This window comes from Rhinichthys klamathensis, unplaced genomic scaffold (assembly GCF_029890125.1).
Source record: "Rhinichthys klamathensis goyatoka isolate OS25496 unplaced genomic scaffold, OSU_Roscu_1.1 h1tg000194l_1, whole genome shotgun sequence".
In the NCBI taxonomy this organism is placed as follows: Eukaryota; Metazoa; Chordata; class Actinopteri; order Cypriniformes; family Leuciscidae; genus Rhinichthys; species Rhinichthys klamathensis.
Genome location: NW_026606720.1, coordinates 1,709,683 through 1,723,260, shown reverse-complemented (window position 1 = coordinate 1,723,260; position 13,578 = coordinate 1,709,683). Strand labels below are relative to the sequence as shown.

General features: G+C 38.5%; 1 protein-coding gene across 2 annotated transcripts; it reads right to left on the bottom strand.

The window, feature by feature from the left end:
* Nucleotides 1–771: 771 nt before the first annotated feature.
* On the bottom strand, nt 772–12,289 carry rnf168 (ring finger protein 168). Of its 2 annotated transcripts, none has more exons than XM_056262595.1 (7): nt 12,168–12,289; nt 11,118–11,529; nt 10,974–11,044; nt 7,665–7,835; nt 2,546–2,637; nt 2,358–2,433; nt 772–1,795 (listed from the first exon to the last, which is right to left on the bottom strand). In XM_056262595.1, exons 2-7 carry the CDS (start codon nt 11,449–11,451, stop codon nt 1,106–1,108), a joined length of 1,434 nt encoding a protein of 477 aa, XP_056118570.1. In that variant the 5' UTR covers nt 11,452–11,529; nt 12,168–12,289; the 3' UTR covers nt 772–1,105. The 2 variants fall into 2 exon arrangements, with proteins under 2 accessions (XP_056118570.1, XP_056118571.1); XM_056262596.1 differs by having other exon boundaries at nt 12,192–12,257.
* Between the last annotated feature and the right edge of the window lie 1,289 nt (nt 12,290–13,578).

The following is a 13,578-nucleotide window of genomic DNA, read 5'->3' as shown; positions in this document are numbered from 1 at the left end:
ATGTCAGTCAAAGTAATGAACTGAATGTGTTTTAATTACATACTAATCAGGTTTAATATATTTATCAATCAGTCCAGTTTGTTTCAATCTCATACAATTTCACAACTAATCATATTTTAATGGTTCATACTTTTTAACTGAATAAATGTATTTATATGGAAGCTTTTTTCTGCCACAGGATTAAAATATAAAAAAGGTAATTGACACATTTCATCTCACAATTCGGACCTTTTTTTCTCGCAGCTGCAACTTTATATCTCACAATTTAGATTTATAACCTCGCAATTGTGAGCTGTAATGTCACGATTCTGACCAAACAAGATATAAACTCACAATTCTGACTTTTTCCCTGCAATTGCGAGTTCTGTGATATAAAGCAAACGCACAATTTTGTATCTTTTTTATTCCGTAACGGAAACAAGCTCCCATAGAGTTATGCTGATTCTAAGCAATTTGATTAAATGCATTTTGAAAATATGATTATATAAATACAACCAAATTTGTTTATTTTTTGGAGTGCAAAAATCTTATGGGTTTCTTTCAGGTTTAATGTATGTATTACTAATAAATATGGATCACTTTAAGTCTATTGGTTTATGTTAAAACGCCGTAACCCAAAATAGATTGAAATTTGATATGAAATTAAAATATATAAATCTTACATTTAGGCCTAAATATGTATTTATTGTGTGTAATAACCACAAGGAATACTTTAGGTCGTTGCCTTTAGCTTTTTGCTTGCCAAATAACCAGACGACAACAAAAACAGAGTTCCGTAAAGTAATCTTTTCTTTATTTTGATCAAATTGAAAATGCCCGCAAATGCTTACAAAAGGAGTTTCTTCTGCAGCACTCAGACGCTTTCAATCCCTAAGCTAGTCATGACTTTATAAACGCTTATAAAACGAAAGCCATTCCAAAACCGTCACGACTTTACAGTATGAACCTCTCTGGAAAGGCACTGAGGGAGTATTAGCAACTTGAGATATGAGCGGAACCCGAACGAGATGCGCGACGCCCTCTAGTAGCAGCGCGGCACCTGCTAACATCCGCTTCGAGTCTGTGGGGCGTTTGAGAAAGCAGATCAGAGCAGCGCAAGGGTCGTTCAGCTGCTCATGTTGGGGAACATCTCCGTAAGGGTGGTCTGCTTCGCCCCCTTCTTCAAGCTAGCCAGGACCGCCGTTGAAGGAGAAGACGCGGGGCTCTTCCCAGGGGTCGCTCCCACTGTTCCAGACAGTCTCTTTTCAGTTTTCCCCTCGTCCCTGCATCCCGCGCTGTTCCTCGCGGTCGACCGCGGCGTACTAATGTTCTTTATCGTGCTCTCCTCATCTGGGTTTGTACTTGTGGAAGCTGTAGTGCTTTTTTGCCGGAGGTGATAGCCGTCGGCTGAACCCTTCCTGCGGTCCACGGCGATCTGGCGGTTCAGGTCTCTCTGAAGTTGCATCGCCATTCTTCGGTCCTCCTCTTCCTGGTGCCAGCGACTCCGTAAGGTCTCCTCGTGCCACGCCAACTCAGACAGAAAAGGGCTGTCGGCTGAGAAGGGAGATTCACACCACGGAGAAGAACACGGCCTCTTAGTGTGTAGATCCGCTTCACTCTGAAGCTCCACGTCTGAGCTCTTCCTTTTCGAAGAGCTGCTGTTAGGACTGTTTAAAACAGAAGTGTGTTCTGGGCAGCTGGGATTGAAGCTGGAGGTGGAGGGTTTCCCGTTGTAGTCCGGCACAGGCACGGCCTGTTTAACCGTGTCCTCCACAGATGGTGCTGTGAGGGGTTTTGGAGGGCTCAGAATGTTCTCCTGAAAAAACAAACATTTATAATCTTTAAAATTAAACTATGCAACTATGTGTTTTATCTTCTACTAAGCATGTATTAACTTTGCACATGCACTAGTACTACAAATGGTTTGGATCAAGTTTTTTTTTAAGTGACAGCTAGGGATGAGGAATCTGAATCTGGAAAAATGTGGTGCATCCCTAGTGTCAGTGAAGACATCAATAATGTTACACAATATTTTCATCAAAGACTCCTGGAAAAAAAGTATCCACGCATATTAACTGTTTTCAACATTGGTAATAATAATAAATGTTTCTTGAGCATCAAATCCGCATATTAGAATGATTTCTGAAGGATCATGTGACACTGAAGACTGGAGTAATGATGCTGAAAATACAGCTTTGCTATCACAGGAAAAATGTATATTTTAAAACATTAAAGTAGAAAACAGGCTTTAAGTAAAATGTTCTCTTCACTAAAATTGCAACTGATACACGTGGCATGTATGATCTCAAAGACATCATTTCCTTTGTAATGATTTCATTTCTGAGAGGAGAAGACAATCAAAGCATCTTTAAAATCACCTTATTAGCCATCAGAGAGGAGTCTGGGCTGCTGTCCGAACTGCTCGGCGGTTTATGAGGCACTGGACGCAAAAACCTGACATATAAGAGAATGGAGTGCATTAGAAAAACTCTTTCTTTGTGGTCTTTCAATACTTTCAACAATAATCAGGCCTGAAAAGACCAGTTGTATTACTGATATTACTCACTTCTCAATGTCCCCCTTTGGTTTTGTTTTCTTAGCTGGCGTCGCATCAGTAGGTTTGATGAGCCACGGTGATTCAGAGATCGGTCCTGAATTCTGCAAAAACATCACAAAACAGCATTACATCATCCCTGATTGCGGCGATTTCTTCTCAAAATAAAGAACCAATTCTGAACTGGCTAAAATGAGTCATCAGTAATTCCAGTCTTGCTTTCAACTAAAACTATGTAGGTTTGTAACAAATTTACATAATGCCTGCCTGTGAACAATGTCTACTTTCACCATCAAACATTGTAGGTGTAGTTGAGGCCTTGAAGAATTGTGTTGTTGAAATGACAAGACGCTTTTTCTGAAAGCAAATCGACTTTGGAGCACTTCAGAAGGACGTGGACTTGATACGGTATTGATACGGTAAAACTAGTGCTGAGCCGTACACCGGTATACATCGCTAAAAAAAGATGAGCACTGCATGTTTCAAAGTCAAAACGCGGGGTGGGTGTTTTTAATATGAATGTATCTGAAGTGAACTGAAGGTCTTTAGAAAAGTTTCGGTGTTATTTCAATTGAATCTTTCTTTATCGTTCCTGATAAAGCAGCGTTTATGGGCGCTGCGCTGCTTTGTGTTCAGCCGTTACCGGGGAAACTGCTTTGTGTTCAGCCGTTACCGGGGAAACTGCTTTGTGTTCAGCCGTTATCGGGGAAACCGCTGTTTCTGCCGCTCCTACAGCGCCTCCTGCTGGACCTCTTTGTAAACAGCCTTGCAAACCTGTATTAATACTAGTGTGGATTTTTTTTTTTTTTACAATATTCACTCATGACAGTAAAATAGGGCATTGTAAACCAATCTACTGCAGTATTTCCTCTCTCAATCAGTAGAAAATGTGGTTAAAAAAATACCGTCACATACCGTGAAACCGGTATAATTTTGAAAAATACCGTGCTATGGATTTTTGGTTATACCGCCCGGCACTAGGTCAGGGTGTCTACAGATATAAACAAGTTAAATTTAAGACTTTTTAAGACCTTTTTAATGCCACTTTGAATGAAATTTAAGACCAAACCTGTGATGGAAATACACATTATTTTACATACGTATATGTAATATTTAATGTTTAACCTAAGCAATTGAAGTAATTTAATATTAACTACTTGTTTATTGAACTAAAATCAATGTAACATTTGCAATCGTGAGAATATTCAGCAAAATAGCTCCTGTCATGTTACTTAACTATATCTTATGATAAAAAAAAATAAAAAAACTATATCATATGTTATAAATAAAAAAACTCAACATTTTTTATTTTTACCTCAGTATGTTTCTTCTTTGAGTTTTTTTATGTGCTGTTATGCACATTAGTTTTGATTTCTCACTTTAAAATCTCTCACACAGACAGGCAGCGTGAGTCTCAACAGCGCTGCAGAAATACATTACAGGGCTCGACATTAAGCCTTTTCATGTGCTTGTCCTTTTGACAATTCACTTGTCCGAGTAAAAAAGTTGCTTTGTCCGGATTTTTTTTTTTTTTTTTTTAATTTATTCTGAAGCAATATTCTCAGTGTTCAATCAGCTTTGATATTTAAATCGGCATATTTTAATATCTGCACCTTTAAAGGGCAAATTTTAAATTCCTAAATTTGATCAATAAATTAAATTATTTAGAATAATAAGACACTATAGGGCTGTTACCCTAGGTAGGGCTGATCAAATTAAATCATTTACACTGAAAAATTACAATTGCATAAAATAATGTTATGAAATTGATTTAAATATACAAATAAGAAACGTTGGAAAGAATGATACTACTTTTAAACATAACACTAAACCGCCAGTAGGTGGCGGCAGGCGACCGTCTTAATGAGTGAGTCATTTAGTCATTGATTCATTCATACAAACGATTCGTTTAAACGGTTGATTCATTCAAGAATGAGACAGATGTTTATGTATGGGTCATTGAATCTTTGACTCAATCGATTCGTTCAAAATGCTGAATCATTCAGTAATGAAAACAGGTCGAGTGTTCCTGTGAGATGCGCCGTGGTTCTGCTGTGATTTTTGTTTGGAACTATTTTCGCTGCTGAAACAGAACAAAAACAGCCAATATTTCATCTAAAATGTAAGTGACTTAATTTTAACTGTTTATTGAACTGTTGTAGGAAATCAATGTCACATTTTCAATCGTGATGGTATTCAGGAAAAATAATTCAGTTTGCTTAACATATGTTAAACATATAAAACTCCACATTTAGATTTATTATTGGCAGTATGTTGTTAAATGAGTGTGTGTGTTGCGCTCATTTGTGTAGATTTCTCCTCGAGAGGCTGCGCGAGCGTCAACAGCGCAACCTTACCGTCAGTAATACATTTATTATCCACAATCGATCGCAACTTACAATAAAAGTAATAAAATCAGAATCATTCTCTCGGTTTAGTCATTCCCTAGTTATTTTTGTTTCTGTTGATGTTCTCATCAGGCGGACAAGCGTTAATGTCGAGTCCTACATTATCAATCACTGTTTATGTAATAAAATCAGAATCATTCTCACGATTCGATGCTTCACTGGTTATTAGACGGACATTGGGTCCGTCAGACTGGAGAAATTTTTGCGGTAATTTGACCAGAAATATTTAAGACCCATAGAATCTGAATTTAAGACATTTTAATACTTTTTAAGGCCTTTTATTAGGAAAACTTTATTTAAGACATTTTAAGACTTTTTAAGGACCCGCGGCCACCCTGTAGGTAAAACTGACGCCATCATTACTGTTCATATCACTGTATCAAGTGCTGAAATTCAAATATGATAATGCACGTTTCATTTCCAACACAAGATGTAAGCGGTCGACCAATCACAACAGACTGGGCCATCTGACCAATCAGATCAGAGTAGACCAATCACAACAGACTGGGCCATCTGACCAATCAGATCAGAGTAGACCAATCACTACAGACTGGGCCATCTGACCAATCAGATCAGAGTAGACCAATCACTACAGACTGGGCCATCTGACCAATCAGATCAGAGTAGACCAATCACAACAGACTGGGTCGTCTGACCAATCAGAGCAGAGTAGACCAATCACTACAGACTGGGCCATCTGACCAATCAGATCAGAGTAGACCAATCACTACAGACTGGGCCATACGTACTCCCGGCACATCTGGGAACTTAACTGTCAATTTCGTCACTGCCCCTTTTTAGGGGAAAATAAACTAGACTTCCCATAGACTTCAATACAAAATACCGTCACAAAACAATGTCCGCTCCGTACACAGCCGACAGGCGTGAATAAATATCTTAAGAAATCACTTAAATTAAACATGTCAAGTAATTATATGTCCACCCTGCCTGCCATAAAGCATGAAAGATATATCAACAAACTTAATTTGGTTAATTTAAAAACATGTCCCTTCATTCTCCCAGAGTCAAACTCTGGGAGGTGTAACAACCCTTTAATCTTAGGGTGCTTTCACACCTGCCTCATTTAGTTGGGTTGAATCGCACTATAGTTCGTTTTCCCCCTTGGTGCGGTTCGTTCGGGCAGGTGTGAAAGCAGCAATCGCACTCGGGTGCGCACCAAAAGCGGACCAAATAAGCGTACGGAGACCTCATCGAACTCTGGAGCGGTTCGTTTGCGGTGTGAACGTGATCCGACCTCGAACAGACCCAACTGCCAAAGAACTGTGCATTTTTGGACTAAACCAGCTGCCGTAGTCAAACAAAACTATTATTTAGATTGTCAATAGCGCTCCCTTTAAGCCATGACTGACTTCTGCACTCAACTCTCATCATAAACACTGAAGGGGTCCGCACTGCACAGTGAATCTCTTATTTATATCTCGTCTAGACTTTGTTGTTTATGGGGGGATTTGAGAAAGGATAAAGCTCGTGCTGATTCTGAACATACATTGTGAGCGAATTCTCCGCATGTCTGCCGGATCTTCCTCCTCTTTGTTTACTTCCGGGAGTTCTGTTGGAATTTTCCCGCTTGTTAATTCTGACCAATCGAAGTGCAGGTGTGGAAATATGTTCAAGACACATCTGGCCAACGAGTGATGTGGATGTTGTCACGTGACTGCATTTTGGTTCAACTCATCAACTGATTCGGACCAGAGCAATCACTGTGGTGTGAAAAGGAACCAAAACGCCTGAAAATGATACAAAGTATAATCTTTCGCCCTTAGTCCGAACCAAATGAACCGAACTACAGATGTGAAAGCACCCTTAGTGATTTATTAAGATATTCACACCTGTCGGCTGTGTACAGACGTTGTTTTGTGACGCTATTTTGCATTGAAGTCTATGGGAAGTCTAGTTTATTTTCCCCTAAAAGTGGGCGTGAATCTGTTCAGAGACATTCATGATGTTGCGCCGGTTGTGAGTATCTGAGCAATCAGAGCTGAGTAGGCTCTCAGAAGAAAGGGGTTTAGAGACTGAATCCTTGATCAAAAAAGTGGTTTTTGACCTGTGATGCATGTAAACCTATTGCAGGAGACTCCAAAACAAAATTAGGAACCATAAAAATAGCATTATACTTGAAATTTAATAAAAAAAATAAAATAAAAACATTTTATTAAGTTTTAAGAATGAGTAAAATAAGAAAAAAATGCACACTCAGTAGGGTTTAGCTAGTTTGGCGTCCAATATTAATTTGTTGATACTACTGATGAACTTATATTCGCATAAATTATAAGTAGGGATGTTCCGATCCGATCACGCGATCGGAAATCGGTCCCGATCACGTGGTTTCACGAAAACGAACGGAAAAAAAAAAATATATATATATATATATACTTTTTTACCACAATTGTTCGTCTTGTGCTGGTCTGCGACGCGCCAGGCATTATGTCGTCACGCTGGCGGAAGTACCGCCATTTTGAGGTGAACTAATCCTAAAGAAGTCATTTTCCTTTTGAGGTGACCTAATCCTTTAAGGCTGAGATTGACAAATGCAGTCAATGCTTCAACATGAGGGACACAGAATGAGATTATTTACACGTCCTCCTGTTATGCTCAGACAGTCCAAACGTCTGTGGTCAGATTGTATAGTTGTTTTGACATGTCAGTTTTCTGACAGTGCATGTCATTGACCGCGTCTCCCGACCTCTGATGTGTGACCTCACCAGCTCTTGGCTGAGCAGTCTGGCCAGTTTCTCATCGTTCTCCAGCTGTTGCTCTTCATGCCTCCTCCTCTCCTCCGCCATACGCTCCTCCTCCTCGGCCAGGAGGCGCTGGATGTACTCCTCACTGGCTCTCCGCTCGGCTTCCTCCAGAGCTCGCTTCTCCTCCACGAGCTGTTCAAAACAAGAGACCAGATGATGACAGCCAGCCAGCCTTCACAACAACAAAACATCAATAACAAATTATGATTTTATTTGCACTAAATGGACAATGTGCATACTAGGGATGTGTGAGACTCTTCCACTAGCGATACTGCAGCAGCTAATGGAAATACTAGGCATTTAGCTGCATTTTTTATACAGTTTACATGTTTTACCTTATATTTTTTACAAAAGCCATGTTTAAATTAGTCATGTTAAGCATTTTAAAAATGAGACTTAATATTATGTTTTAAAAAGTGTATTTCTACAGCAGAAGTTGTTAGTGGCATTCAGTATGAGAGGGGGGGGGGGGGGGGGGGTGTTAGACTAGTCGATTGCAAAATGTATGTGAATGTTTTTAAAATGTTATAGTAATGAATAAATAAATAAATAAATAAATAAAGGCTTTTTACATTTTTTCTAAACTCAAGTACCTTGGCCGCAAATGTTTTTTGCAAGTTGAAATACAGAATTATTTTAGACGGATATGCTTTATTATATTCAAAATAACGTAGGCCACCTTTTACGGATAACATGAGACATTTGACATTATCAGGACCGGCAAATATCAAATATTCCCCAATTGCATTGTTATACATTATATTCAACATTATATATAGGTTTTATGTAGTAATGACACTAACATTTTGTAAACTTAAATTTGTTGCCACACAGTCATTTTAATTTTGGGTGAAATATACACAATACATATTGTCACTATCCACGACACATATTAGGGGTGTCACGATACTCCAAATCCTCGATTCGATTACATTTTCGATTCTAAGGTCACGGTTCCATTCGATTCTTGATTTTTACATTTATTTTTTTAAAGCCGAAACCGGCCTATCAGGATGCTCTGTGTCTTACATGCGCTTCATGAGGCACACGAACAAGGTCTCTCGCTCTCTCCCGTGCGCGTGCTATACAGTTTGGAGCACAGTTTTTTCTGTCTCGCATGCGCGCTCTTGCTCGCTCACTCTAGATTCCGGGAGATTTGAACTAATTTGCGGGGATCAGGGAGCCGCTATCAATATGCGGGAGACTCCCGGAACTTCCGCGAGACTTGGGATGTCTGCAAAGTAAACTATGGCTTTTTTGAAGCGCGAACGTTGTCAACATAACTCACTGGAAATCCAAAAACCTTCCACAGCTGCGACTTCAATGAAAGAGGAGGGGGTTCAAGTTCTGTCGATGGGTGTCCTGCATCTGCAGTCGTCATGCTATCTTTTGAATGGCTGTAGTTAAGTTAGAGGAGGTTGACCATAGACTCGCAGCTTTTCAACACGCGTGTTTTTTACCCGCTTGGCACGCCGACCGGACATGGGGGCGTGGCAGCATCGACGATTAAATTTTTTAATTCGAAGTTCGAGATTGTGAATTAATTTCGGTCGATTTCGATCTGACACCCTTAATACATATTGTTGCATTTTTTTATTGTGATATATTGTGACAGATATATTGTTACACCCCTCATAATACTAATAATAATAATTAGGGCTGGGCAAAAAAAATAGATTTTTCGATTAATCTTTTTTTAAAATGTGGTCGATTCAAAATCGATTCTCAACGCCCACAAATCGATTTTTTCCATATTCAGGGCTCGTGGTGCTGCGTCTTCTCACTCTGCACAAGGCAAGCGTCAAGCGCTGCAGGCGTCGATACACACTCGTGTTTAGGAGTCGGGACATGACGGAATATTCACTTGCACAATCAGGCCAGCATTGCATCATAACTAACGTTTTTCATTTTCACGTCTTTTTAAGTTTTACCAGTTTAAACATTCAAGCAAGTTTAAACTATTCAGTGCTCGCACACTCTCCGAGATGTTTTTCATTGCGTGCACATACAGTAAAGCCTAAATCCGCCTCACAAACAGCTCGCCAGTAACAAAAGTTCTTTTTCGTGGATTATATCGCTTTAACAGTTAAAAACACGCAAAATTATGTCAGAAGTCTGATCTTGGTGAGTAACCTCGTAAAGACAGTCGGTTATGTCTTAAATAAGCATAAAACGCGTGTGACAGACAGTAACGTTATAATGAAACGGCAATGGATCCGTGCACTAGTTCTTAAAGTGAACGCAGCCATATGTGTCTGTCATTAATTTTGTTGTCAAAACAACATAATACAGCATTAATTGTAAGGAATCAGAATTAATAGCTTATGTATTTAATTCAGTCAGGACTAAAAGACTATCCAGTGTTATTTTACATTGGATTACTTTATTCAGTTTCTGTAGTATTTCTGACCTACCCAAAAGTCTTTTTTATTTGTGTTTTTATTCTATTGTATTTATTTGTGCTACTTTTTTCAGTTTAATTCAAAGATTGAAATCAAGCTTCCATGTGTTGCATAAACTCTTAACAAAAAAAAATTACCCCATTGTAAAAACAAACATTTAGGTGAGATCACTGTAATAAAAAAATGTCTAAAAAATGATAACTAATATTTATTTATCTATCTATCTTAAACACAAAATAACCTGATCCTGTTTGATCAAGGCGTGCGACTGTTCTGATTTGTCCAATTTTCAGCATCAATTTTGCATCTTGTATCAAAATCCTGCCTATACATTGTCATTGTATGCATTTAGTGTAAAATAAAAAGAGTTTTATATACAGGTTTGTGGCTCTTAATTTCTTTGTATTAATTAACCACTTGTAAACTTAAGTCCACTGTTCTTTTTTATAAATATAGGATTTGTATTACATCTATATTTATTATAGTTGAATCGAGAATCGAATCAGAAATCGAATTGAGAATGGAAATCGAATCGAATCTGAACATCTAAATCGATAACCAGCCCTACTAATAATACATCTTAAGTGTAATTATGTGTATGAACAGCTAAATATTATGTGCATGGGGGAAGAAAAAAAAAATCAGATCTTTAAAAAAATTCCATTGCAGAAATGTTGGAACCAGCATTCTGCTCCGAGCAGGACAGGACAGGACAGGACACACAAACAAAAACCATTGTGTTGTTGGCAGAACAACAATGTAAACATGGGATTGCAGTCTGTAATGTGCATTCTTGGAGGCCCACCTGCCATGCTAAAAATCCACCACATCTTAACAGAGAGAGTCGAGACCATCGTGAATCTCTCACCTTGCTGATCTGGTCCTCGTACTCTTTCCTCAGCTCTCCTGGCTGACATACTCGAGGTCTTGAAATCAGCACTGGGGAGGGGGAGAAAGTGATTAATCAATGCAATATGCATAAACATGAAACCGTTATGTAGCACATACATACCAGCATCATCACAATCATCGATTCCCTGCACTCTCCGCTCGCACTGGGCGGGGAAAGCGTCCTGTATGCGTCTCCACAGCTCAATGTTGACCAAGGTCTTGTTCCGGCCGTTGAGTCGTGCCCAAGTGGACACACGCTTTCGGCAAAGCGGACAGCACATGTTGGACTTGTCCACGGTTTCCAGAAAGCAGGGTTTGCAGAAAGTGTGCGTGCAGGGCAGAGTGACCGGCTCCAGGAATATGTCCAGACAGATCGGACAGAGGCAGTCTGAGCGCTCAAGACCCCCGGAGCTTTCCTCAACCGGACCCGTGTCCACTTCAGACACAGGCGGCATTCTGCGGCCGGCCTCGCTGTGTCAGTCAATGATGATCCTCTCTCTCTCTCAGCTTCTACAGCAGCATATGACAGTCAGCTGAAAGACAGAAACAACGTGAAAGCCTGATCCATAACACTGCATTACCCTGAAATGCACTACATTAGATCCAGGGTTTCCACCACCAAAGCACAGCTGCAGGTTTTGTACGGAGAAACTTTATAAAACATGTTGTTTTCATGGGTCTCTAAAGGTTGAGACCCCCTGCATTAGATAACATTGAATCTAATGTAAACACTACATATGAGGTGCTTATTCATATCAACAAATCAATTATTCAGTAAGCATCCGCAAACCTGCAAGTGTTTTGATACTAGCCTGTATCAAATAGTTATGTTGTTAAATAGTTATGTGTTCATCCTCAGCAACATTAACCAGTGGGGATTTTACCACGAGACATTCAAAAGGGCTTATTTTATAAACTATTGTCAATCAAACATATATTCAGAATACGTCCAAATGAACTGTAGATTATTTTATACAAGTTATTATGCTAACCCGCATCTGATTGCTAGCAACTTTTTTTTTTTAGCAGTGTGAGTGATTGTTGTGAGGGTGAAATTAAAGTAAAGTTAAACATTTGATTGTTTAAAGTACGTGACGTCTATGTTGTAATATGGTTTATTAATGCGACCGTCAAAGAACAATTAAAAATATTACAATTCACACTTACTTACTTGCTTGCTTGCTTGCTTACTTACTGACTAGGCCCCAAAATCCCGGGAAATTTTGCGCCCGCCTCCTCGCGCATGTGAAGCCGTGTCAGTGTCAGAGCGAAATTCCAAAATAAAAGTCCTTCGGTTTTATTATGGACTTCAAACTGGTTTCCGGGCGGGGACCCCCAAACTTACTGTCTATGCCCCCAAGCGGCCGCAAGTGGGGATCAGTCGAAAGTTCAACACGACAGTGTGAAAATGTAAAAACAAATAAATACAAAAATGAGATTAAACTAACTAAATATGTAATACAATAATACAACTTTGATTCAAATAAGTAAATCGAATAAAAGAGATAATTAATACATCTGTACAGCACAGTAATATAGTGAGTAGAAAAACATAATTTAGCAAAGGAGAACCGAAATATTTTCCAAAAACTATTTTACGCATATTCATAATATTCATTTTCACAGCATTGAAATGTTTAGGATGTGAGGTCCATCGCACCACAGCTGATCATATTTGTTGGTCCATGGCATCTAAAAAACTGAAAACTTGTGTGCTAGTTAGCTTGGTACCAGATGGATGGATGGATATAATTAGGCAACTATTAAAAATAATAGGCAACTATAGAAAAACATATCATCAATAGTTATTTGTTTTAAAGAAATGTTGACAATGTTGAAATGGTTCTCATTCTGATCTTATAGTGTTGATCCTGTGACCAGCAGAGGGAACTATTGTTACACACATCAATGAAATGGGAACGGATGTGTTCCAGTTCACACAACATGCTAAAAGTACTTCACTGTTCACGGGAAAGTACGTTTGCGTGTGTAATGGTCCATCATGCCATAAAATCTCACTTTAATAAACATCTAATGTGTGTGTGTGTGTGTGTGTGTGTGTGTTGTATGCATGTAAACACCAGCTTTAGTAGGCTATAGCTACGTCCATTTCCTAAAAATGTATTCCCTTCCAATTTTTTGTTACTTTTTTCTTTACTATTTATTCACTTCTTATGAATTTATTTTAGGTTCATAAGACCCCGTGAAATGTCTTGAAGCAGGTTTCTTTCCTCGACTAACTTTTTTTTTGGTAACATGACGTTTGGGTATTTAGATTTGGTCCCCTTTTTAATGGCCCAACGTGTTTAGTTTACAGCTATGAATGATGATTTGCTTCCATTTTTCTTCAATTCATTTTTTGGGGTGAAGTTTTATTACACTTTTTAATATGTTTGGATATATTTCTTATACATGAAAATGTCTATGCATACATTTTTTTTTAATGAAAAAAAACCCCCCAATAAATTTATCCTTTTGTTTTTCTTTTATTATAAAATAAATAATATATACATATATATATATATATATATTTGGATATTGTAGATTATTACATTTATTTTATATATATATATATACACTCA